General features: G+C 53.0%; 1 protein-coding gene across 3 annotated transcripts in view; it reads left to right on the forward strand.

Moving 5' to 3' along the window:
- Nucleotides 1-2294: 2294 nt before the first annotated feature.
- Nucleotides 2295-24708, forward strand: part of STX3 (syntaxin 3) — a 41988-nt gene continuing 19574 nt past the window's right edge. For all 3 annotated transcript variants that reach the window (XM_043914462.1, XM_043914481.1, XM_043914472.1), the window contains exons 1-2: nt 2295-2440; nt 20522-20605. In XM_043914462.1, coding sequence (XP_043770397.1) covers nt 2411-2440; nt 20522-20605 — 114 coding nt within the window. In that variant the 5' untranslated portion in view covers nt 2295-2410. The remainder of the gene's footprint in view (nt 2441-20521; nt 20606-24708) is intronic.

A 24708-nucleotide genomic window follows, 5' to 3' on the forward strand; every position in this document is an offset into this window, starting at 1 on the left:
GGCCGCAAAGAGTAGAACATGACTGAAGTGACTGGTTGGAAGAGGGTGTTTGCTATGACCAGTGCGTTCTCTTGGCAAAACTCTATTAGCCTTTGCCCTGCTTCATTCTGTACTCCAAGGCCAAATTCGCTTCTTACTGCAGGTATTTCTTGACTTCCTATTTTTGCATTCCAGTCCCCTATAATGAAAAGGACATCTTTTTTGGGTGTTAGCTCTAGAAGGTCTTGTAGCTCTTCATAGAACCGTTCAGCTTCTTCAGCATTACTGGTTGGGGCATAGACTTGGATTACTGTGATATTGAATGGCTTGCTTTGGAAATGAACAGAGATCATTCTGTCATTTTTCAGATTGTACCCAAGTACTGCATTTTGGACTCTTTTGTGGACTATGATGGCTACTCCATTTCTTCTAAGGGATTCTTGCCCACAGTAGTAGATGTAATGGTCATCTGAGTTAAATTCACCCATTCCAGTTCATTTTAGTTCTCTGATTCCTATAATGGTCATCTGAGTTAAAATCACCCATTCTAGCCCATTTTAGTTCTCTGATTCCTGAAATGTCAATGTTCAATCCTGCCATCACCTGTTTGACCTCTTCCAATTTACCTTGATTCATGGACCTAACATTTCAGGTTCCTATGCAATATTGCTGTTTACAGCATCGGACTTTACTTCCATCACCCGTCACATCCACAACTGGGTGTTGTTTTTGCTTTGGCTCCATCTCTTCATTCTTTCTGGAGTTATTTCTCAGCTGATATGAGCAAAGCTAGTGGACATGATGGAATTCCAGTTAAGCTATTTCAAATCCTGAAAGATGATGCTGTGAAAGTGCTGCACTCAAAATGCCAGCAAACTTGGAAAACTCAGCAGTGGCCACAGGACTGGAAAAGGTCAGTTTTCATTCCAATCCCAAAGAAAGGTAATGCCAAAGAATGTTCAAACTACCCCACAATTGCACTCATCTCACACACTAGCAAAGTAATGCTCAAAATCCTCCGAGCCAGGCTTCAACAGTACCTGAACTGTGAACTTCCAGATAGTCAAGCTGGATTTAGAAAAGGCAGAGGAACCAGAGATCAAATTGCCAATATCCACTGAATCTTTGAAACAGCAAGAGTTCCAGAAAAACATCTACTTCTGCTTTATTGACTACGCCAAAGCCTTTCACTGTGTGGATCACAACAAAATATGGAAAATTCTGAAAGAGATGGGAATACCAGACCACCTGACCTGCCTCCTGAGATATCTGTATGCAGGTCAGGAAGCAACAGTTAGAACTGGACATGGAAAAACAACTGGTTCCAAATTGGGAAAGGAGTATGTCAAGGCTGTATATTGTCACCCTGCTTATTTAACTTCTATGCAGAGTACATCATGAGAAATGCTGGGCTGGATGAAGCACAAACTGGAATCAAGGTTGCCGGGAGAAATATCAATAATCTCAGATATGCAGGTGACACCACCCTTACGGCAGAAAGTGAAGAACTAAAGAGCCTCTTGATGAAAGTGAAAGAGGAGAGTGAAAAAGTTGGCTTAAAACTCAACATTCAGAAAACTAAGATCATGGCATCCGGTCCCATCACTTCTTGGCAAATAGATGGGGAAACAGTGGCTGACTTTATTTTTTTGGGCTCCAAAATCACTGCAGATGGTGATCGCAGCCATGAAATTAAAAGACGCTTACTCCTTGGAAGGAAAGTTATGACCAGTTTAGACAGCATATTAAAAAGCAGAGACATTACTCTGCCAACAAAGGTCCATCTAGTCAAGGCTATGGTTTTTCCAGTGGTCATGTATGGATGTGAGAGTTGGTATATAAAGAAAGCTGAGCAGTGAAGAACTGATGCTTTTGAACTGTGGTGTTGGAGAAGACTCTTGAGAGTCCCTTGGACTGCAAGGAGATCCAACCAGTCCATCCTAAAGGAGATCAGTCCTGAATGTTCATTGGAAGGACTGGTGTTGAAAGCTGAAACTCCAATACTTTGGCCACTTTATGTGAAGAACTGACTCATTTGAAAAGACCCTGATGCTGGGAAAGATTGAAGGCAGGAGGAGAAGGAGACGACAGAGGATGAGATGGTTGGATTGTATCACCGACTCAACGGACATGAGTTTGGGCAAACTCCAGGAGTTGGTGACGGACAGGGAAGCCCTGCGTGCTGCAGTCGGAGCGGTCGCAGAGAGTCGGACACGACTGGGCGCCTGCACCGAGGCGGGCCCGCCCCTCGGCCCGGGCGCGGGCCCTTTAAGGGCGGGGCGCGGCCCAGGTGAGGGCGGGCCGCCGGTCGGAGCCGCGCCCCCGGAGCCGCGTCGGGAGCGCGGTCGGGCCTCGCGGGGCCGCGGACGCTCCTCTTCGCCCGGCCGCCGCCTCTTCCGGCCGCTCACCTGGGCCCCGGCCCGGCGCCAGGATGAAGGACCGGCTGGAGCAGCTGAAGGCCGTGAGTCCGGGGGCGGGCGGGGTCTTTCTCCCGGCCCGGGTCCAGGCCTGCACTCCCCGAGCCCGGACGCACGGAGCCCCCGTCCCCGGGTCGCCTGCCGCCGATGCGTCGCCAGGCTGCGCTCTCCCTGGAACCACCCCCCCCCCCCCCCCGCCCACGCACGGCTGGACGGCGTCTGTCGAGAGCTGGGGTCCGCGGGGGCGTTCAGAGGGACTCCCGGTGAAGGTCGGGGGCGCGCACCGCCTGCCCGCCGCTGCCGGGCGCTGCGCCCGGACCCGCCTCCTCCGGGCGCCCCCTAGTCTCTCTCGCCTTGGGGGGCGCTGAGCCCGCTGCCCTCGCCCTCGAGAGAGCAGCTCCCGTGGGCGACCGCCTGACCGTGAGCTGATCTGGTCCAGCGGATGTTCAGCGCCTCGGCATCCAGCTGTCTGTAATTATTAATCCCCCCCTCCCGCGCCCCCCATCCTTGGGACGGCTGTGATCGGGCCCAAGGATCTGAAGGGAGTCCGCTTCCAGCCCTGCTGCGTAAAATCGGTGAAACCTTAGGCAGCCTACTGTTTTGAACTTGTTTCCTTATCTGTCGAAGGAAGGTTAATGGTACCCTAGAGATTTGTGTTGAGATCGGATGATGTAATCGGGCTTAGTATAGAGAAGGGGTAAAGCATGGGTATTTACGTGCAATATTCATTGACTCATTGAATAAATAATTACTGAGTGTTCTCTATGGGGCAAACCCAGTGCTCAGCCCTGGGGATTGGGTCACTCAGGCCCTGTCTTAGGGGAATTTAAGATCTAGCCCCTGATGCAACGTCGCCCCATCTACTTGGGAGCTTGTCAGAGGCGCGGCCGCTTAGGCCTCCCTCCAGAGCAAGGGAATCAGAATCTGATTATCCATAAATCTCTCCAGGTGATCACGCGCAACTGAAGTCCGAGCAACAGGGGTCTGGATAGAGCTGGGGTTGCCTCCCCGCTCCACTGCTTACCAGCTGTGCCCGTGACCTTGGAGCCTAAGTTTTGTCATCTGTAAAATGGGTAGTCCTCAGGACTAAACCCAAGAGAGCACGCACAGCCCTTTGTATGGTGCGTGGCGCACCCAGGACTAAGCCGTGGTGAATCTCACACTAGTCACTGTAAAATCTCTTCAGAAAAATGAAGCCTTGGGCAAGCGTGAAGGAGTGCTGGGCTGATGTCACAGTTGTTTTCTTTCCCTGTCCTTATCTGAGCTGGGACCTTCCTGACCCTTTCACCGGCTTGTAGTAGGACTGCGTTGGAGGCAGGGGAAGGGATGTGACCAAGGCCAGGGGACGGTCACTGGTGGTGGGAGCCAGCCTCCCTGCTGCCTCCAAACATCCCTGAAATGACAGAGCAGAAGCGGCTGCCTCTGTTTGTAAAGAGGAGGAGACTAGAGCTCAGCCTGGGAAGGACGGATGCCCCGGGTCACGGGGCGGACGGGAGCCCGATCCAGGGAGGAGCCAGGCTCCTGACCTCTCCCCGAGCCCTTGCCCCGGAGGCAGAGAGCAAAGCAGAGCCTGGTGTTGAAGACCCGCAGGTCCAGCACAGCGGGCGGTCATGGCGCGGTGCAGAGCTGGTCAGCAGGAGAGGCAGTGCCCTTCCTTAAGTGAGGAAGTCCATTTCCAGGGCGAGATGCCCTTTCAGCAGACAGCAGAGAGCCTCAGCTGAGCGCTGAGGCCCAAGTAGAAATTCAGATTGTTGGGGGGAACCCAAGCAAGTCCCATTGGTTCTCCGAGCCTCAGTGTTGCCGTCTGTAAAATGGCGCCAATGCTGCGTCTCTCCCTTTTCCTCCCGGGAGCGCGGTGGAAGGGAGGCTAGACGGAGCGGTGAGGCTGGGGGCGCGGCCCCCTGGAGCAGGGAGAGGGATGACGCGCTGTGCAGAGAGGACCGGCTCGGGTCAGGAGGTTCTGGCTGTGGCTTGCTGCCCGCGCGCTGCCCCTCCGTGTCACTGCGCCTCGCTGCTCCTCTCACCCCGCTTTGCCACAGGGAGTTCGGTGGGTCTCCAAGTCCCTTCCAGCAATACCAACGCTTTCCTTGAAGACTGCTGTTAAGGTTTAGGTGGGTTTTGGCTTCTTGCTCACCTCCCCGAGCCAGCCCCCACCCCCGCCCCCGGAAGAGAGAGAGCGCAACTTCACGGCAACACTGTTACCATCTTCGCTCTCTGATTCCTTTTGTCATGCTTTGCTAACCTGCTCAAAGCCAGTTTCACCCTGAGCCGCAGTGATCTCTGTGCGGGGTCTGCAGTGCGATCTCTGTCTGCGGGGATCTTTCTAAACCCTGGGGCCAGCGGAGCGTGAACTGCCCCCAGACAGCGGAAGCGCGTCCTGTGCGGGGCGTTAGTGCTGCTCCTGTGGGTGGAAGGAGAACAGTGAGGCCCGGAGGCTGACGGGCAGACGTGCTGACCCTAGAAAGCACTTTTTTTTTTTTCATTTAGTTGCTTATTGACTGACTGTGCTGGGCCTTTGCTGCTGCTGGAGCTCTCCCGTAGCTGCCTGAGCGGGGGCCCCTCTCCCTCCGTGGTTCCGGGCTTCTCTCCTTGTGATAGTCAGAGCTGCCCAAGGCGGGGCCAGGCTGGTGGGACCTGGGAGGGAGGCTTGGTGGGATGTTGACTGTTGTAGGAATTTGCGCCCTCTTGGAGAGGTGGGCAGCCCAGGAGGAGGTTCAAAGTCTCCATCAACCCTAAGGGTGTGTGTTTCTAAAAGTGCTTCACTGGGAGCCTGTTGCAAGCACTCTGGAACCAAGGTCTCAGAGTTGGTGTAAAGTGGATCACTGCACCCTCCCCTCAGGGTCACTGAGGGTGAAATGAGATAATCCCTGATAATCACCCACCTCAGTCAACTCTAGTTCCCCAAACGGACGGGCTGGGAGCAGCACCGTCCCTGAAGGGTGCCCCTTCCTGCTGCCGCAGTCACCGGCCGCAACTCATCCGCCTCTTGCCCTTCTCCTCCCGGCCGGCCCGGCCCAGAAGCCTGCCCTTTGGTGACGTCAGGATGGCCGGGAGCTCTGGTGCCCACGCCCAGCCTGTCTCTCCAGGCGGTTCCTGCCGAGGTCTCCGCCGCTGAACTTTGGATCTGCTGAGTCCAGACCCTTCCCGTCCCGCAGCCTCTTGCTGGGCCCTGGTTTCACTCAGCCAGTGTTCAGCCAGCACCTTCTCTGTCCCCACCCTCCCAGAGGCGCTGGGGCGGGGGTGGGAATTGATGCTGACAACACATACTGCTGGGCCTTGGGGATCACAGCGAGGGGGGCACCCGAGGAACAGACCGACGATCCCATCCTTGGGACAGAAAGAGCCCCCGGAAGACCCCGTGGGCCAGTCCCCGGCCCTGGGGCGTTAGGGCCTCCGGGCTCTTCCCAGAAGAAGTGATGCTTCCGCTCGGGTCCTTGTTGAGACTGAAATCTACTCGTCAGAGGCTGGAGAGGCTCCTTAGTAGAGAGGCAAAGGTCCTGGAGTTTCTCACCCATCCTCCCTCTGGGCTTCATGGAGACACCACGGGTGGTGCCTTTTAACCTCTGCCTGCCTCGTGAACTGCTGGGCATCCTGAGATGTAGAGTTTTTTATTTTTATTTTTGGCCATGCTACAAGGCGTGTGGGATCTTATGAATAATAGATCCCCAACCGGGGATCGAACCCAGGTCACAGCAGTGAAAGCACCAGGTCTTAACCCCTGGACCGCCAGGGAATTCTAGGCAGAGTTCTTATACAAAGTCCTGGTCTGAAAGAACACGTGGTCATGTAGGGAAAACAAAGGAATATGGTCCATGAAAGGCGAGCCTCCAGCATCAAATGGAAACAGTGGCAGACTTTATTTTCCTGGGCTCCAAAATCACTGCAGTGACTGCAGCCATGAACTTTAAAGATGCTCTCTCCTTGGAAGATAAGCTATGACCAACCTACAGAGCATATTAAAAAGCAGACATCACTTTGCCGACAAAAGTTCTTATAGTTAAAGCTATGGTTTTTCCAGTAGTCATATGTAAGAGTTAGACCACATGGAAGGCTGAGTGCTGAAGAATTGATGCTTTTGAACTGTGGTGTTGGAGAAGACTCTTGAGAGTCCCTAGGACTGCAAGGAGATCAAACCTGTCAATCCTAAAGGAAATCAACCCTGAATGTTCATAGGAAGGACTGATGTTGAAGCTGAAACTCCAATACTTTGGCCAGCTGCTGTGAAGAACTGACTCATTTGAAAAGACCCTGATGCTGGGAAAGATTGAAGGTGGGAGGAGAAGGGGACGACAGAGGATGAGATGGTTGGATGGCATCACCGATCGATGGACATGAGTTTGAGTAAGCTCCTGGAGTTGGTGATGGACAGGGAGGCTTGGCGTGCTGCGGTCCATGGGGTCGGAAAGAGTCGGACACGACGGAGAGACTGAACAGCTGCGACGTGAGAGTTGGTCATGCTCACAGAGAGGCAGCCACGTGTGGAATGGAGGTCGTGGACTTTGGACACGTGCCCAGAGAGCTGGAAACTTCTTGGGGTTTACCGGATCCTCCACAGAGAGCCGATAAGGATGTGCTAATGAAATCGACTCCTGAGGTGCTAAAGACCATACCGACTTATTCACTCTCTCTATTTGCTCTTGTGTCCTGCAGGGCTTGTCCCTGGCCTCCTTCCGCATTTAGAGGTTCCCCACACTTGTTCCCCAGGAGTGTGGTCACAGCCATCAGAACAGGGGCCGTGCTTCCCCTTTGAAGGTTCTAATGGCCGTGGTTCCTTCCTGCCTCCCTGTCTCCCTGGCCGGATTCGCTCCCCGAGAGAGCTGGCCCGGGGTTGGGAGAGCAGGTCCGGGGTTGGGAAAGCTGGTCCCAGGTTGGGAGCGCTGTTGGGGTGAGCAGACGGTGGTGGAGCTGAGGCGGGAGTGACAGGGATTGCGAGGGATTACAGACCAGCAGCCAGAGGTCAGAGAGAGAATGCGGGGCTGGAGGAAGGCGATTAGTTCTATTTTTAGTCCCGTGGGTGGGGCCGGGGGAGACATGCTGTCTACCTTCCTTTCAGGGCTGCCTTCCCCTTTTGGCAGAATTCCTGCCTGTCTTCCCAGGCTTGCTCCTTACTGGTAATACTCCCGAAACACAGGCTGGGGCCTGCCCCTCTGCCTGCCAGCAGCCCTCATGGGTTGCACGTTGCTTCAGAGCAAAATATTTCTCTTCTATTGTCAGCGGGTTTTTTCTTTCCTTTTTCCCCCTTACCGTGGCGTGGGCTTGAAAGCACCTTCCGGCTGTCTTTTATGAGCTGGACTCTCTGGTCTCCTAAGTCCTGCTGTCTCTCAGATCCACAGGCCTGTGACTTGTTGGTGTCCCCTCACCTATCAATGTGGTAGCAATGGTCATTGATCGAGCTGCCGCTTACTGTTGGAAAGGACGTGTGTGTGTCTAATCCTCTCCACCCTGCAAGGCAAGGTGGCGTTATATAGTATTCCCATCTTACAGGTGAGGGAATTGAAGCTCAGACTGGCTTGAGATCCGAGGGGTGAGATCAAGACTTGAGCACGCCCTCCTTGTTTATCTGTCACACTGTCATTGACCGCCTCCCCAGCTGTACTGTTTGCCCCTTGACACCGTGGCAGGTGGGACCCGTACCCTTCCGCATGGTACACCCTTGTCTGTCGACTGATCAGTAACATCTTGGCCCTTACACACTCCTTATTCTTCACGGGGACTTACTCTTCCAGCTCCATCCCCTCTGGGTTAGTGAAACTTGACCTACCTGAAGTGCTAATAAAGCCAGAGGTCGCTGGTTCCACCTTTAAGGATGAGGATGGGTGAGTTCCAAGGCTCCTACCTGGACCTGAACTTCCAGCCCGGCTCCTCATGGAGGGTTGTCCCCTTTCAGGAAGACCACGAAGGAGAGGATGTGGGTATCACGGTGAGAATCCAGCCACCTCCTTCCTCCCTAGAACTTGTTACACATCCCTGAAGGCTCAGTTCCAGTGTCATCGCCGCAGGGCACGTTCCAGATCTGAGCTGACAGCATTCAGTAGGCCTTCCTGGAGCCTCCACAAACTTTGTTTCTGTTGATATGTAAAAGCAGCCACTGTTTTAGAAGCTGCCTGCCAGCGAAGTCCTCTGTGAGTCCAGACCACACTCCCACAGCCCAGGAAGCTGTAAACCTGTGGTTTTTCCAGTAGTCATGTACGAATATGAGTTAGACCATAAGGAAGGCTGAGCATCGAAGAATTCATGCTTTCAAACTCTTCTGCTGGATGAGACTCTTGAGTGTCCCTTGGACTACAAGGAGATACAACCAGTCCATCCTAAAGGAAATCAACCCTAAATATTCACTTTAAGGACTGATGCTGAAGCTGAAACTCCAATACTTTGGCCACTTGATGCAAAGAGCTGACTCATTGGAAAAGACCCTGATGCTGGGAACGATTGAAGGCAGGAGGAGAAGGGGATGACAGAGGCTGAGATGGTTGGATGGCATCACTGACTCAATGGACATGAGTTTGGGTAAACTATGGGAGTTGCTGATGGACAGGGAGGTCTGGTGGGCTGCAGTCCATGGGTCGCAAAGCACTGGACATGACTGAGTGACTGAGCTGCCACAGCAGATGAAGTTGCTGCGAGGCTCGGCAGTCCCGAGGGAGCCTTATCTGCAGCGTTTTATATCAGGCCTCTTTGCAACTTCCTCCCCTCTCTGCTGTTGGGTCAGCCTGTTTCCTGGCTGGGCCATTTCCATGGCAACGTTCCTCTGTCTGTGTGTGGACACTTGGGTGAGGCTCACCTCGCACCTAAAGAGATCAGTGGAGCGTATGCTGTCTGGGTTTGTTTAGCTGCCTGGGTCAGGGAACCCGCAGGATGGCAGCGGGATTGCTTTTTGTGGAAATGCGTGTTTTATGCTGGACTAATTTTAGACTGACAGAAGGGTTGCACAGAGTGCAGAGAGTCCCCGCCGGCCAGGCTTCCTCCATTGTTAGCGTCTTAGGTTGTGATGGGACGTGTGTCTAAACCGAGAAACTGACCTTGGAACATCGTGAGTCACTCAACTCCAGACTTTGTGTGGATCCCACTCGTTTTCCCACGGGTGGTCCTGTCTCTGGCCTGGGGTCCCACCCAGGATGGCACAGTGCGTTGGGCTCCCCGTTTCCTCGGCGTCTCGGAGCTGTGACTGTTTCTCAGTCTTTTCATCCATCACGACCTTGTTGGTACAGCCTCTGTGTCAGCGCCTTGGACGTGTGTTTCTGGGGGACCAGGGCTGCATGCTGTGGTTGGGGGTGGCAGGTGCTGTTCGGACGCATCGCTCCAGGGTCACGGACCTCAGGGATCTGCGTCCAGCGACCCGCTCTCCTCCCGGCTCCGGCACTCAGCCTTCAGGGTCTGGGGAGGCTGCCTGGCATCTTTATGCTTTGGTTTTCTCACCTGTAAGGTGGAGAGGGCCCCAGAAGATTCTTGCAGAGATTAAACGCCTTGGTAAATTTAAGACCCATGTCTTAGGTTCTGGTCTTATTTTTATTTATTTATTTTTTGACCACACACTGTGGCCTGCGGGATCTTACTTCCCTGCCCAGGGATCAAACCCGCAGCCCCTGCGCTGGACGTGCAGAGTCTTATCTACGGAACCAGCAGGGAAGTCCAGGCCCGTGTTAGAGTCTTCCTCACGGTGGGCGCTCAGTAACTGCGAGCATTCCTGGGCGTCCCTGGTGGCTCAGCCGGTGAAGAATCCGCCTGCGATGCGGGAGCCCTGGGTGGGGAAGATCCCCTGGAGAAGGGCAGGGCTGCCCACTCCAGTGTTCTGGCCTGGAGAATCCCCTGGGCTATCCATGGGGTGGCACAGGGTTGACACGACTGAGCGACTTCCACAGCCTTTGGTGTGCCGCGCCCGGAGCATCCTGAGGGGGAGGGCCTTGGGGGACAGAGGCTGAAAGCAGGTTGGGGGGAGGCTGAGGCTGAGGGAGGCAGGCAGTGTAGGCTCCCTCCTCTTTCCGGTATCCTTGGCAGCTGGATGCTGAGGGGTGTGGGGCGCTGATGGGGCTGGGAGCAGGGGAGGAAGCCAGGGAGGCGTGGAGAAGCCTGGGGTCGGGGAGAGGAAGCCGAGGTTCACCTTTGAATCTCCGTGAATGCTCCTGGGGTGAGAGGACCAGCAGGAAGAAGGTGTGGCCTTCCCTCCGCAGATGCCTTCCCGCAGGCATCCTTTGCAGTTTCCCCAGGAGTCATCTTGCCAGCCGTTCGATGCTTCACCTTCCCAGGCTCCGCCCCGTCCTCGCCTGGGCGTCCCGTTCCTTGGACTGTCGTCTCCCCCACAGGGTGACGGAGCGGCCCGGGTGCCTCCCGTCTGAGACCGTGAGGCTCGGGGAGGGCAGGGTGCCCAGCCTGGTGTGTGCTGTTGGGAGATGAGATGTTCAGCAAATACCGCTGGCTGAGTGAGTGGACAGATGGATCTGTGACTCCGGATGGGACCTTGTGGTGAATGAGAAGAATGTGTGGGCGAGGCCCTTGGTTTTGAGACCCCAGATCTTTGTCTGAAATAATCCACTGTGACCCAGGGGTTGGACCACGCAGGGGTCCATCTGTTCCTTATTACCGTGTGGTTCTGGGTGAATTAACTTCCCTGATCACAGGTTACTGTATAGATGACGTCTGCCTGCACGGTGTTTTTGTTTTTCCTCCTTCCTCTCTTTAGATGAACTTCCATCTCTCTTCACTACTCCTGCTCTATATCTTGCTCAAGTCCTGCCCAACAAAAGCAGAGGAATGAACGCAGCAGGTGCGGGTGACGCCTTGATGATTTTTGTGTCCAACAAATGGAGTGCAGGAGCTTTTCAAGCTTCACAGACGATTAAAAAATACTGACCATGTGCTAACACACAAATAAAATGCTAAGTTCCACAAAATATTAAGTCATATTGGACTTGTTCCCTGACGACAATATAATAAAGTTAGAAATTAACTATGCAATAATAGCTCTCCTTGGGTTTACCCACTTTGAAGATTTAAATTCTTAATGTATTTAGAAGGAACTGACTCATTGGAAAAGACCCTGATGCTGGGAAAGATTGAAGGTGGGAGGAGAAGGGGACGACAGAGGATGAGATGGCTGGATGGCATCACTGACTCGATGGACATGAGTTTGAGTAAACTCTGGGAGTTGGTGATGGACAGGGAGGCCTGGCGTGCTTCAGTCCATGGGGTCGCAAAGAGTCAGCCATGACTGAGCGACTGAACTGAACTGATTTAGAAAGTTTACTTACTTTTCTAAATAACTCATGGGTTCAAAAGAAACCAAAGTGGAAATGACAACTGTTTAGAAATGAGTGATGAGTAGTAAAGGTCAACATTTTTGAGAATTAGCAGAAGCAAAATTTACAGAGAGCTCTGTTCTTTAAATGCACATGTAGAGAGATGACTTCATTCAAATGGATGTCAGTCCATTCTAAGGGACCTGCTGTCAGCTTCTGAGAATTGGCGTTAGGGTTGCATCTTTAGCAGAAACTCATGTTGGAGAAAACTGATAGTCTTGGGAGTTTAATCTGTACCCGCCTCGCTCTGAATGCTTCACATGCATTCACTGGTTTAATCCTCACAGCAGCTCCGGCAGATTACTCCTGCTGCACGCGGGGAGCTGAGTCTTGGGGAGGTTAGGCCACTCGATCAAGGTCACACAGCTGGGTCTTTGGCGAGGCAGTCATCTGCATCTCTGCAAACCCGCATGTCTGTGGGCTTATGTACACTGGTATGTTTCTTTAAAAAATTAAAAATACTATGTATTTGGCTGCCCCAGGCCTTAGTTGCGGCAGGTGGGATCTTTTAACGTGGCGTACGAATTCTCAGTTGCGGCTTGTGGGGTCTGGCTCCCTGACCGGGGATTGGACCCGAGCCCCCAGTGCTGGGAGCTGAGCGTCTTAGCCACTGGACCATCAGGGAAGTCCCGACACTGGAATCTTTTTCATTCCTGCATGTAGATGAGTCCAGTTCAGTTTCATCGACGTTGCAGCGTCCCTGAAGTAAGTGCAGGTGTGTTTCTGAGCTGGCCTGGGGAGGGCGTCTTCAGACAGTGTGGAGGCTGAGAGCCAGGAGCCCTGACTTCCGCAGCCCTGCATTTGAGCCCTAACTGCTCCTTATCAGCGGGGTCACCTGGGACGAGCCATTTAACCACATGAAGTAGCCATCTCAGCTGTAGAGGGGTGTCATCCGTGTCCCTCCTGGGGCTGCCGTGAGAAGCAAATATTATGTTTGAAACCATGAGAGTGCCTGCAACAAAATACCCTTCTTATCATCGTGACGGTGGAACGCCTGGAGCTCGGCCAGCTGGGGCTTTGGGGCTTGTCCAGTTGTCTAGGGACTTGGTGGCCTTGGGCTAATCTGGTGATGAGTTTATTCCTCAACGTCTTCATTTCCAAATGGGGCCAGTTCTTGCCTCAGACTGTTCAGCCAGAACCACGTCTTGAAAGTGAGCGCGTGAGGCTCACCCAGGATGCCGCTTCGTTTCCTCTTGATTCATCGGGCAGGGTGTCAGGAAGAGGCAGAAAGGGGAACGTCCCCTCCAGGAAGGTTTCGGTTTAGGAGGGCGAAGGGGCGTTGATGAAGGTCCCTCTGACTCTCAGATGGGGAACAGAGAGCCCTGAGTGCCTGCTGAGAGCTGACACTTACTCAGACTTTCTGGCTTCTCATTGGAGAAGAGAGACTGGAAAAACCAGACGCTGGGCCCAGGCAGGGGTGTGTGTGTGTGTTTGGAGGCCTTGGATGTGATGGTATTTGTCCTTGGCAATCCACAACCCCTCATTCTGGAAAGGAGGCTGGGCGGGAGGCAGGCATTAGGGACAAGGAGAATCCCACGTCCTTGTCTCTTTGAACCAGATTCAGTGGGTGAAGATCTGGGTCTATAAACAGGAGTCTCCCAAGCACAGAGCTCTTTCCACGTGGAGAGGAGGAAGCAGCCGGAGGGCCCGGCCCGCCGACCACGGTCTTTTCCCGGCGGGGACATCGGGCCCAGACGTGCCTCCCCAGGCCGGGCTGCTGGTCCCCCCTTTCTGTTGTCATCTCCTTCACCCCGAACCTTTCCCGAGGGCTGCTGAGTCTCCCTAGGCCTGACACCCACCGCGGGAGGGGCATCAGAGAGCCCGTAAGCAGAGAGCTCTGCACTTGAGGTGGCCTTTCCCCCTGTCTCTTTGTCCCTTCCCCCTTGACACCCTGACTTGTCAGGACCCTTCAGGAATTGCTGGTGATTTGGATGTGCACTCAGCCATGCTTTGCCTCGGAAAGGAGGGAGGGGACCCCGTGTTCTTTCCCTTTTCTCTAGAAGGCTCCATTCACGTGCTCTGGTGGGGTTCCTGCTCCATCTCTTTCTCTCCTCTCTCTCTTTCTTCCTTTCTCTCTTGGCAAGAGGCCTCGTTCTGAAAGTGAAATCGTGTATTCAACCTCAGTGTAAAAAGCAGATGAAGGTGGAGCTCTGCAGGTGGAAGAGGGGATGCGGGCTTGACTCTCCCCACCCCGAATTCCCTGTGGGGTTTCTGAGGCGTCCCCGAGATCTCCTGGGGGTCCCCAGAGTCGCATTGGAAAGCTAAGCTCCTTACTTGGTGAGAAAACCGAGGCTTAGTGGGGACCAGCGCCGGCCCGAGGCCCCCACAGTGCCCTGTCCCAGCCCCGCTTTCAGCCAGAGGGTGGTGGCCACCTAGCACCTCCCAGGGGCTCCTCAGGCGGCAAACCCGCCAAGCAGGAGACGCGGGTTCGATCCCTGGGTCGGGAAGAGCCCCTGGAGAAGGCCGTGGCAACCCTCTCCAGTGTCCTTGCCTGAGAATCCCATGGACAGAGGAGCCCGGCGAGCTACGGTCCAGTCCACGGGGTGGCAGAGACGGACACGCCTGAGCGACTGAACTGACACGGGCTGCGGGTGGGAAACGATCCCCTGAGAGGAGCCGGTGATGGGGGCCCGCAGGCTGAGCCCACAGAGAAGGCGGCTGAGACGCGGTCAGGCGGGTAGTGGGATTGCATGTTGCGCTGAGTCCTGGGTCTGTGTCCCCCTCCCACTGTGTGCAGAGAGGGCGGCTCGGCCCTGCCGTCCTCAGGGGCTCGGGGGCCCGGGCGGGGGGCGAGGGGTGGGGGACGGAGGTGAGCCCCATGCGGCTGAGGCACGGCGTGTCTCCTGGCAGGCGAGGGGCAGGAGTCCGGGAAGAGGAAGCAGGTGGCGGGTGCGTGGTGCTGGCAGGCGTTCTCAGCTGTTGCAGCTGCTGTAACGTTCCTGTTGCCACACGCCTCGATAAAGATGCCCCGGTGCCCTTCAGGGCGGCGCGCAGTCCCGCCGGCCGGAGATAAGGCGCATCACGTGCTTTGCTGGCCCTGGGGCTCCCGAGGCCCCTGTGAGAGCACCCCTGCGTCTGAAGGGAAGGACCCCCGCCCAGGATCGGGCGGATCTGTCCTCAGGGAAACCCCGATGCCACTGGCACGTGGCTCAGATGACCTGGGCCAATGGCCGCTTCCTGGAATTGTCTCATCTGGGCTGAACTTTGCTGCCATCGTTGTCATTTCTGGGGGCAGCTCGCTGCAGTGGGAAGAACTGTAGGAAAAACTTCCCCGTCCTGGGCAGATGGGAGTCCAGGAACCTGGATTCTATTCCCGGCTCTTCCCATAGCTCATGATTTGGTCTTGGGCTTTGGTTTACCCATCTCTTAAGTGAGAGAATTTGATGATAGAATCTGCAGGGTTACTTTCAGCTCTAACGTTCTGTATCTTTTTTTTTGTTCTTTCCTGTTTAAGAGTACTTAGATCCAGATGAAAGCTGTAGTGATGACTTTGCTAGATCTTGTGTATAGTTGCTTTACTGAGACGTTACCATGTACCAGTATCTTGGCCATCTGATGCAGACAGCTGACTCACTGGAAAAGTCCCTGATGTTGGGAAAGATTGAGGGCAGAAGGAGAAGAGGGCATCAGAGGATGCGATGGCTGGATGGCATCACTGATGCAGGGGACATGAACTGTGGGAGATGGTGAGGGACACAGAGGCCCGGCGTGCTGCCGTCCATGGGGTCACGAAGGGTCAGACACGACTGAGCGGCTGAACAACGGCCATGTGCTGTTCATCATGTGAGGACCTTAAAGCGATCGCCTTATTTAATCCTCACAAAAGCCCTGCTGGACACTGTTGCCCCTGTTTTGTAGGTAAGGAAATTGAGGCTCAGAGATGTCGAGCCAAGTAAATCAATAGCCCCTGAGCCTCAGTGACTAGCATGGGGGGCTTTCCCAGGTGGCTCAGTGGTAAAGATGCCAAACCTGCAGGAGATGCGGGTTTGATCCCTGGGTGGGGAAGATCCCCTGGAGAAGGGCCTCGCAGCCCACTCCAGTGCTCTCGCCTGGAGAATCCCACGGACAGAGGAGCCTCGCGGGCTACAGTCCACGGGGTCACAGAGAATCAGACACGACTGCGCACGCACGCACGCACGCCCAACGTGAGATGGAGTCGCTTGCAGACTGGCGGTCCTGCTGCTGCAGAGCTGACCTTGACTGAGACTTTATGTGAGCGCTTGCTGTCCGTTTAGACCGCACGTCCTTACGATTGGGTGGTGGGGAAGCAGACCCTCACTATGCGCTGCTGGGTGCCGTGTGAAGCTTCCCACGGGTGAGCTCTTCCAAACCTCTTAGTCACAGGCTGTGTGGTGTTATGACCACTTAGTAGTAGAAAAACTCAGAGCAGTCAGAGAACTTGTTGGAGGCCTCACCGCAGGTAAGTGAAATGACAGGCCTTGAATCGCAGCTGTGGGTGACCCAAGGCTTCCTTCTTCCCCCAGTTCGGGCATCGTCTCATTGGAGGTGCCTGCTCAAAGCCAGCAGGTGGGGAGTCCCTGTCCGAAGGCCAGGCCTCTCGTGCGTATCATGGCGGATGGCTCATGCCTGCCTCCACGCTCCAGGACATAGTTGTTCCCAGCTTCCAGAAACTTCTCTGAGTCCATCCATGATGCAGCCTCACCTCACTTCCTTAGTGCATTTGCCTGTTTGAATGAAACTGAGTGGGCACACTTGTGTGTCTATGTTTGAGTTACGTGTGTATTCACAAACCTGGGGTGTTTCCCCAGTGGGGGTCTCTGTAACACCTCCAAAAGAGGGACGTCTCAACAGGGGTGCACTGAATCGCCTTCCTGCAGGAAGGTCGGGTTCCTGTTTTCTAGCAAGGGTCTTGGAGGTCCTTCTTGGGAGATGGAGCCCCCTGGGGTCCGCTGAGAGGCCCAGGTATTGATGATAGTTGGTAAAAGCAGCATTTTATCTCAAGGTTTAGAAACTGCTGGGTGGATCCAGGCTGCCGGTCTCGGTGGGGGTTCTAAACTCAATCCATTCAGTTTTCCTTACCTCTCAGCATGTGGTGCGTGCCCGCTATACGTTTGGAATAGGTTAATTAACGACAAGTACTAGTCATTTCAGGGCTTCCCTGGTGGTTCAGCCGTAAAGAATCTGCCTGCAACACAGGAGCCAACGGTTCGATCCCTGGGTTGGGCAGATCCCCCGGACAAGGAAATGGCAACCGGCTCCAGTATCCTTGCCTGGAGAATTCCATGGACAGAGGAGGCTGGTGGGCCAGTCTGTGGGGTTGCAAGAGTTGGACACAGCTTAGCGATTAAACCACTACCACCACAAGATGCTTTTGAACTGTGGTGTTGGAGAAGACTCTTGAGAGTCCCCTGGACTGCAAGGAGATCCAACCAGTCCATCCTGAAGGAGATCAGTCCTGGGTGTTCATTGGAAGGACTGATGCTGAAGCTGAAACTCCAATACTTTGGCCACCTCATGCGAAGAGTTGACTCATTGGAAAAGACCCTGATGCTGCGAGGGATTGGGGGCAGGAGGAGAAGGGGACGACAGAGGATGAGATGGTTGGATGGCATCACCGACTCGATGGGCATGAGTTTGGGTAAACTCCGGGAGTTGGTGATGGACAGGGAGACCTGGCATGCTGCGATTCATGGGGTCGCAAAGAGTCGGACATGAATGAGCGACTGAACTGAACTGAACCACAAGTCATTTCATTTCATTTTTTTTTCTCTTTGGCCTTGCCATGCGGCCTGTGAGATCTTCTCTGACCAGGGACTGAACGCGTGCCCGCTGTATTGGGAGCGCAGAGTCTTAACCCCTGGACCACCAGGGAAGTCCAAGTGTGAGTCATTTTAATTGCAAGTGACAGAAGCTTCTGGCTAAACAAGTGAAAAGCAGTATTGCAAGAGTGCTGTTGAAAGAAGACTGCGGAAGATCCGTAGAGCTTGCTCTGAGCCGAGGAGTGGCTTAGGGAAGGCGGAAATGAGGGTAGCATCTCTGTTGGGTGTTGCTAGAGGGCGATTTGGTTCTGTTCATTTCACAATTCAGAATCCTCAGGGAGCCCGCGTGGGGACTGATAACTTTTCCAGAATCATGTGGGGAAGGTGGAGGTTAGGTACCTTCCCAAAGGAAGGTGTTCTGGGCAGGCACACACTCCAAGTGTCCTCTCTAGGCAAATCCCAAGGCAGCCCTGACCCTCCGGGAGTTCAGGTCCGTGGGGAAGGATCGGTAGGGAAGGGGTGATTAATGGTGGGCGGGGTGGGACTGAAGAGGGTTTGCACAGGATGCACTGGGAGCTCAGGGAGGTTTTAAATTTTGCAGGAGGTGGGGATCAGGGAGACAGAGAAGTTTGTTTGGGATTGAATTTTAAAGGCTGAATGAAATTTTGCCAGCTGGACAAATGCGTTTCAGGAAGAAGTCCTCGGATGACAGTTCGGCGAGATGAAAGCGTGGTGTGTCCAGAAACATTTTGGGGTTCCCAGCGCCTGGCCTAGAGACGCATCATGGAGTAGATAGACATGTATACCTACGGCAGATTGATGTAGAGGTTTGATGGAAAACAACAAAATTCTGTAAAACAATTATCCTTCAATTAAAAAAAGAAATGTGAGTGGGAGCCAGATCTTAGGGGGCCCGTGTGCTCTGTTAGGCTTTGGGACATTTTTTTTTCCCCTTAGACCATATTGGGGGCATTTCCCCCTTTTTTATTTTCCTTTTCTTGAGCACAAAATCTTAAAGAATACTGAAGGAGATGACAGTACCTGATCAAACAATATCTAAACACCTAATAGTATTTGACTGAACTCTTAAGGAATGAATTTGGTTTCAGGAAAGGGCCTGGGATTGGGAAGCATCCTACCTGGGCACAGGCCCACTAGGCTTTGGGAGTTTTAATCCTGGGAAGTGAACTCTCATGAGCTCAGTCCCAAGTGTCAGGAAGATGCTTGTGGGGCCAGAGCGGCGTCCTCGATGTTCACGTCCTTGCACGAAGCTGTGACCCTCGGGTTGCTGAAGGCTGCAGGCATGCCAGAGAACGAGGTGGGGGCGCTCGGCCTCTCTGCGGCCCCAGGGACTGCAGCCCACCAGGCTCCTCTGTTCACAGGCTTTTTCAGGCAGGAATGCTGGAATGGGTTTCTGTTTCCTCCTCCAGGGGATCTTCCCCACCCAGGAATTGGACCCGGGTCTCTTTCGTTGCAGGCAGACTCTTTACCCACCGAGCTCTTGGGGAAGCCCAAGATGAGGGGGTCGGCAGTCAAAGGCGGCTCCCCAGAGGGCTGAGAGCCCCAGATTTCAGGGGAAGTTCTGGGAACTGCATCGGCCGTAGCCCATTCCCGGGATGGCAGCTGGGGAGGGAACGGGGGCCCTGGCAGCCTTGCCTCCCCATGGAGTCCTGTGTTGAGAGTGGCATGTCTTGTCTTAGGAGGCCCCAGGCCCCTGAAGTGGGTGGAGAAGCCGGTATCGAGGTTCACCCCCCTCGCCACCTCCACCCCGGGCAGCCCCTTCTCCCCGACGCCTGGAGATGGGGTGTTGTGTGCAGCGCAGCAGCCCGGCCCGGGGGGACGTCTGGGAAGAACGCAGAAGCTGCTCGGGCCCTTGGGCGGGTGGGAATGGGGGCGCTTCCTTTCGCTGCCACGTCACGGTCCTGCGGAGGTGGTTGAATGAGGTTCAGAAAGCTGGGGTCGCCGGGGTGCCGGAGGCGGCGGGGAGGGCTGCTTGTTTCCTGGGAACGCAGCTCTGACCGGGAGCGCTCCTGGTGCTGCTTCGTTTACGATAGGTAGTTGCTGAAAACAGGAAAAGGTTTGCTCCCACCCTGAGGCTTTGAAGCTGGTGCTTTGGAGGAATCGGGACTGTTCTAATATGTGTCCCTGGTAGGGTAGGTCATGCACCTGAACATCGTGGAGAGCAGGTGAGAAACACGGGATCCAGACCCAAACGATGGGCTGGAATCTGCTTGTCTCCAACACTTTAGCTGTGTGATTTTGGCCAAGTTACTTAAATGTTTTAGGGTCTCCAACTGGAATAAGTTATAATAACAGCACCAATACCATCATTACCACCCCCCCCCAAAAAAAACCATAATGTTTATTGAGTACTTACAGTATGCCAGGCACTGTCTGAAAGTGTTTTATATTCATCATCTCATTTATTTATGTATTTTTTATCTCATTTATTTTGTAAACAAACCTGTGATTTAACTGGTGTTATGATTAGCCCTTTATAGCTGAGGAAACCTGGACTCGATTGATTGACTGGTATTTTTCTTTTTTTTCTATTTAATTGAAAGGCAGTTATGTCTAACTCTTTGTGATCCCATGGACTGTACAGTCCATGGAATTCTCCAGACCAGAATATTTGAGCGGGTACCCTTTCCCTTCTCTAGGGGATCTTCCCAACCCAGGAATCGAACTGGGGTCTCTCGCACTGCGGGCAGATTCTTTCCCAGCTGAGCCACCAGGGAAGCCCAAGAAGACTGGAGTGGGCAACCGATCCCTTCTCCAGGGGATCTTCCCCACCCAGGAGTCGAACCGGGGTCTCCTGCATTGCAGGTGGATCCTTCACCAGCTGAGCTCCCTGTAGTTGAATTACAATGTTGCGTTAATTTCTGCTGCAGAGCGGCGATTCAGCTACACACATATACACATTTTTGGGGGTGAGCTAGGATTTAAGCTCAGAGTACATGAGAGGTTGTTACATCTCAGAGCTGTTCTGAGGTTTGAAGGTCACGTGTGTGAGACACGCACTGCAGATACAGTCCTGCCGCGTAGCGCGCGCTCGGCGCTCTTGGCTTTTCTGGGGGTCTTGGTCTCACCCTGTCCTTTTTGTCCCTCACAGAAGCAGCTGACGCAGGATGACGACGCCGACGAGGTCGAGATCGCTGTTGACAACACAGCTTTCATGGATGAGTTCTTCTCCGAGGTGGGTGCCCTTCCGCTGTGTTTCTTCTGAATGGACGTAAGGAGACACAGCTTCCTCAGGCAAGAATAAAGCCCGCAGGTCTTTCAGGGGCAGCAGAGGAAAGCGTTTTCCTGGGGTGGGGAGCCCGACTGAGAGGCTGCGAGGAGAGCCTCCTATTACTGGGGAGGATGTGGACTTCTAATCTTACTGAGAACCCAGCAGAAGGTACACTATATACATCAAAGAGATGCTGGTAAAGTCTTACGGTCATGATAACATTTTCATGATATCCTGTCTTGCCTACAGTACAGAATTTAGATAGAGAACTAACCCAGGGGACCCAGCCACGAATGTAAGAAAAAGAAAAAAAATGCATTTCATTGTCTTTTTAGGCCTGTAATTGGGATAGATCAGAATTGTTGTTACCAAAACTTCAGTCCCTTTGATTTAATTCTGGTAATAACTCACAAACCAAGAAACTGCCGGTTTAGGTTTTTTGAAATTCAGCAGAGGCAGAAATGGGTGGCCTGTGTGTACAGATTCACATGGTCTTTGAGATAGAGGGTCCTGCTGGAAGGTGCTGTGGAAGACGTGAGTGATGGAGAGCTTGGGTTTGCCTCAGCCCTGGGGACTCCCCCTGGCAGTCCGGTGGTTAAGACTTCACCTTCCAGCGCAGTGGAGGCTGGTTTGCTCTCCTGTCGGGGGGCACCTAAGATCCGACATGCCCCATGACTAAAAAACCAAAACATGAAACAGAAGCAGTATTGTAACAAATTCAATAAAGACTTTAAAAATGAATGACCCATGTAAAAAAAGAAACTCAGCTCTGTTCCTGACAGCTGCCGTTTTTATGAACATTCCTTCACAGGCTTGCTTGCTTTATCTGTACATTGGGACTGATAACATAATTCCCCAAAGGACTGTTAGGAGGATTAAACGGGTTCATGTTTCTGAAAGGTTCACAGAGCACCTGCCATACAGGTGTTTCAACAAGCCCGAACCAAACCGTGGCCGGTCCGGCCTGCGTCGCCACACTGCACTCTCCCCATTCAGGCTTCTCCTGCTGTGTCTGGAGAGGCGTCCCGCCGTCTCTGCAGGGCAGGTGTGGGTGTGGGGGAGCCTCCCCTCGCCCTTCTCCAAGTGGATCCGGGCCCCATGGCTCCTGCCACCCATCTGTGAGGGTCAGAGCGGGTTTCGGGGTGAGCCTGCGCGTGTGCGTGCCTGATTGGGAAGTTAGCCCGGACTGCACCCCACCCTTCCCGTGGGTGGGCCCGTCCCTTTGCTGGAGGAGTCATAACGAGATCAGACGGTGCTTGAGTTATTTATGAGTCCCGTGTTGCTCTAGGTGTGGACCCTGGAAGGAAAAGCTCTTTCAGTTCAGTGCTGGGGGTGGGCGTGAGGAGCTGGGTGACGTTGCTGCCGCTCATCGCCCTGCTCTTGCCTCGGAGAACCAGTTACATTGATTTCTTTCCTAAGATCAGGACTTTCTGCAGTAACAGGGTCCTCCCTTTTCTCTTAACCCAGTAGGAGGGGACCCGAGAGGTAGTGTTCCTTGGGTGGGCAGATGGGTGCGCCTTGGCTTCCACGACCTGGTCTGAGTCTTCCCTCAAGCCTTTAAATAGCAGCTGACCTTGGGCAAGTTCCTGAACCCAGCTGGGCTTTAATCCCTGCTCTGGAAATCAGGAACAGCAGAACTTACTTTCAAGCCTGGCCCGAGGATCCCTTGAGGTCACGTGAGGATCTTACATCTGGAAAGCATTATCTGGCGCCAGATGGAAGGTAGTTATTTTTGGAGACTTAACAAGGTCTCAGGGGGCTGCCGCTTTTCTTCTTGCTTTCTCTTTCTTAAATGCTTTTCTATCATTAAAAAAAAAAAGGCCCCATCATATTTAAGGTGGAGAAGGGGACAGCATGCTTGGCTGGAAAGAGCATGATTCTTTTGGACTTAATTCCTTATCTGCCGCTAATTGTGTGATCTTGGGCACGTGTCTTTTTTTTTAAACATTTTATTTTGTATTGGGGTATAGCTAATTAATGGGCTTCCCTGGTGTCTCAGAGGGTCAAGAATCTGCCGGCAGTGCGGGAGACTTGTGTTCGATCCCTGGGTTGGGAAGATTTCCTGGAGAAGGGAATGGCAGCCCACTCCAGTATGCTTGCCTGCAGATTCTGTGAACAGAGGCTGCAGTCCATGGGGTCACAGAGTCGGGCACGGCTAAGTTTCACTTCACTTGCAGAGCTGATTGACAATGCCGTGATAGTTCTGGGTGAATAGCGAAGGGACTCAACCATACATAGACATGTAACCATTCTCCCCCAAACTCCCCTCTGACCCAGGCCTCCACGTAACCCTGAGCGGACTTTAATGTGCTGCACGGTAGGTCCTTGTTGGTTATCATTTTAAATATGTACACCAGCGTATACACGACCATCCCAAACTCCCTACCTATCCCTCCCCCCATTCTTCCCCTGGCAACTATAAGCTCGTTCTCAAAGTCTGCGAATCTCTTTCTGTTTTGTGAGTAAATTCATTTGTATCATTTCCTCTTAGATTCCACATATAAGGGATGTCATACGATATTTCTCCTTCTTTGTCTAACTTACTTCACTCAGTATGACACTCTCTAGGTCTATCCATGTTGCTGCAAATGATTTCGTTCCTTTTCATGGCTGAGTAATATTCCATCGTATATATGTACCACACTTTTTTATCCATTCCTCTGTCGATGGATGTTTAGGTTGCTTCTATGTCTGGGCTATTGTAAACAATGCTGCTGTGAACACTGGGGTATATGTATCCTTTTGAATAGAGGAAATCCGTTACATTTCCTCATATAAATATGAATATCCTATCATGTTTTTCTCTGGATGTATGTCCAGGAGTGGGATTGCAGGGTCATACGTAGCTCTGTTTTTAGTTTCTTAAGGAACTTCCATACTGTTTTCCATAATGGCTTTACCAATTTATATTCCCACCAACAGTGTAGGAGGGTTCCCTTCTCTCCACATCCTTTCCAGCATTTACTTGTGGATATTTTGGTGATAGCCATTCTGGCTGGTATGAGATGATATTTCATTGTAGTTTTGATTTCCATGTCTCTGGTCACTAGCGATGTTAAAGATCTCTGCATGTGCCTAGTTGGCCATCTGTCTGTCTTCTTTGGAGAAATGTCTGTTTAGATGCTCTATCGGGCACATGTCTTAACCTCTCTAAGTCTCTGTGGGTTTAGCTGTGAAATGGGGAGAAAAATATTCACCTGATAGATAAGTTGGGGGTGAAAGGATCCAGCACTCAGAAAGTGCTCGCAAGGGACTGTGGTAAAGGTTAACTTCCTCCTTTCACATCTAATAGGGTGCAGAGAGGGTCCGTATTGGAGGCTCTGTCTCTGGGCAGAGACAGGAGGGAGCCGGTGCACGGGTCTTGGTCTGCGTCTCAGCTCTGCTCATGACCGTGGTGTAGCTTTGGAAAAGTGGTGTAACTGCTCTCAACCCCACTTTCCTCTAGAACAGGCCTAGCGGTATTGTTGTTGTTGAGTCACTACGTCGTATCTGACTCTTTGTGACCCCAAGGACTGCAGCACGCCAACTCTTTTGTCCTCCACTATCTCTCCAAGCTTGCTCAGACTCATGTCCATTGAGTCGGTGATGCCATCCAACCATCGCATCCTCTGTCGTCCCCTTCTCCTCCTGCCCTCAAGCTTTCCCAGCATCAGGGTCTTTTCCAGTGAGTCAGCTCTTTGCATCAGGTGGCCAAAGTATTAGAGCTTCTGCATCAGTCTGTCCAGTGAACACCCAGGACTGATCTCCTTTAGGATGGACTGGTTGGATCTCCTTGCAGTGCAAGGGACTCTAAAGAGTCTTCTCCAACACCACAGTTCAAAAGCATCAATTCTTCAGTGCTCAGCTTTCTTTGTAGTCCAACTCTCATATCTATACATGACTACTGAAAAAACCGTAGCTTTGACTAAACCAACCTATGTTGGCAAAGTAATGTCTCTGCTTTTTAATATGCTGTCTAGGTTGGTCATAGCCTTCCTTCCAAGGAGCAAGTATCTTCATGGCTGCAGTCACCATCCACAGTGATTTTGATTTTGTAATAACTTTGATTTGACTGTATAATAATCAAA

The sequence above is a fragment of the Cervus elaphus genome, chromosome 1, assembly GCF_910594005.1.
Source record: "Cervus elaphus chromosome 1, mCerEla1.1, whole genome shotgun sequence".
In the NCBI taxonomy this organism is placed as follows: Eukaryota; Metazoa; Chordata; class Mammalia; order Artiodactyla; family Cervidae; genus Cervus; species Cervus elaphus.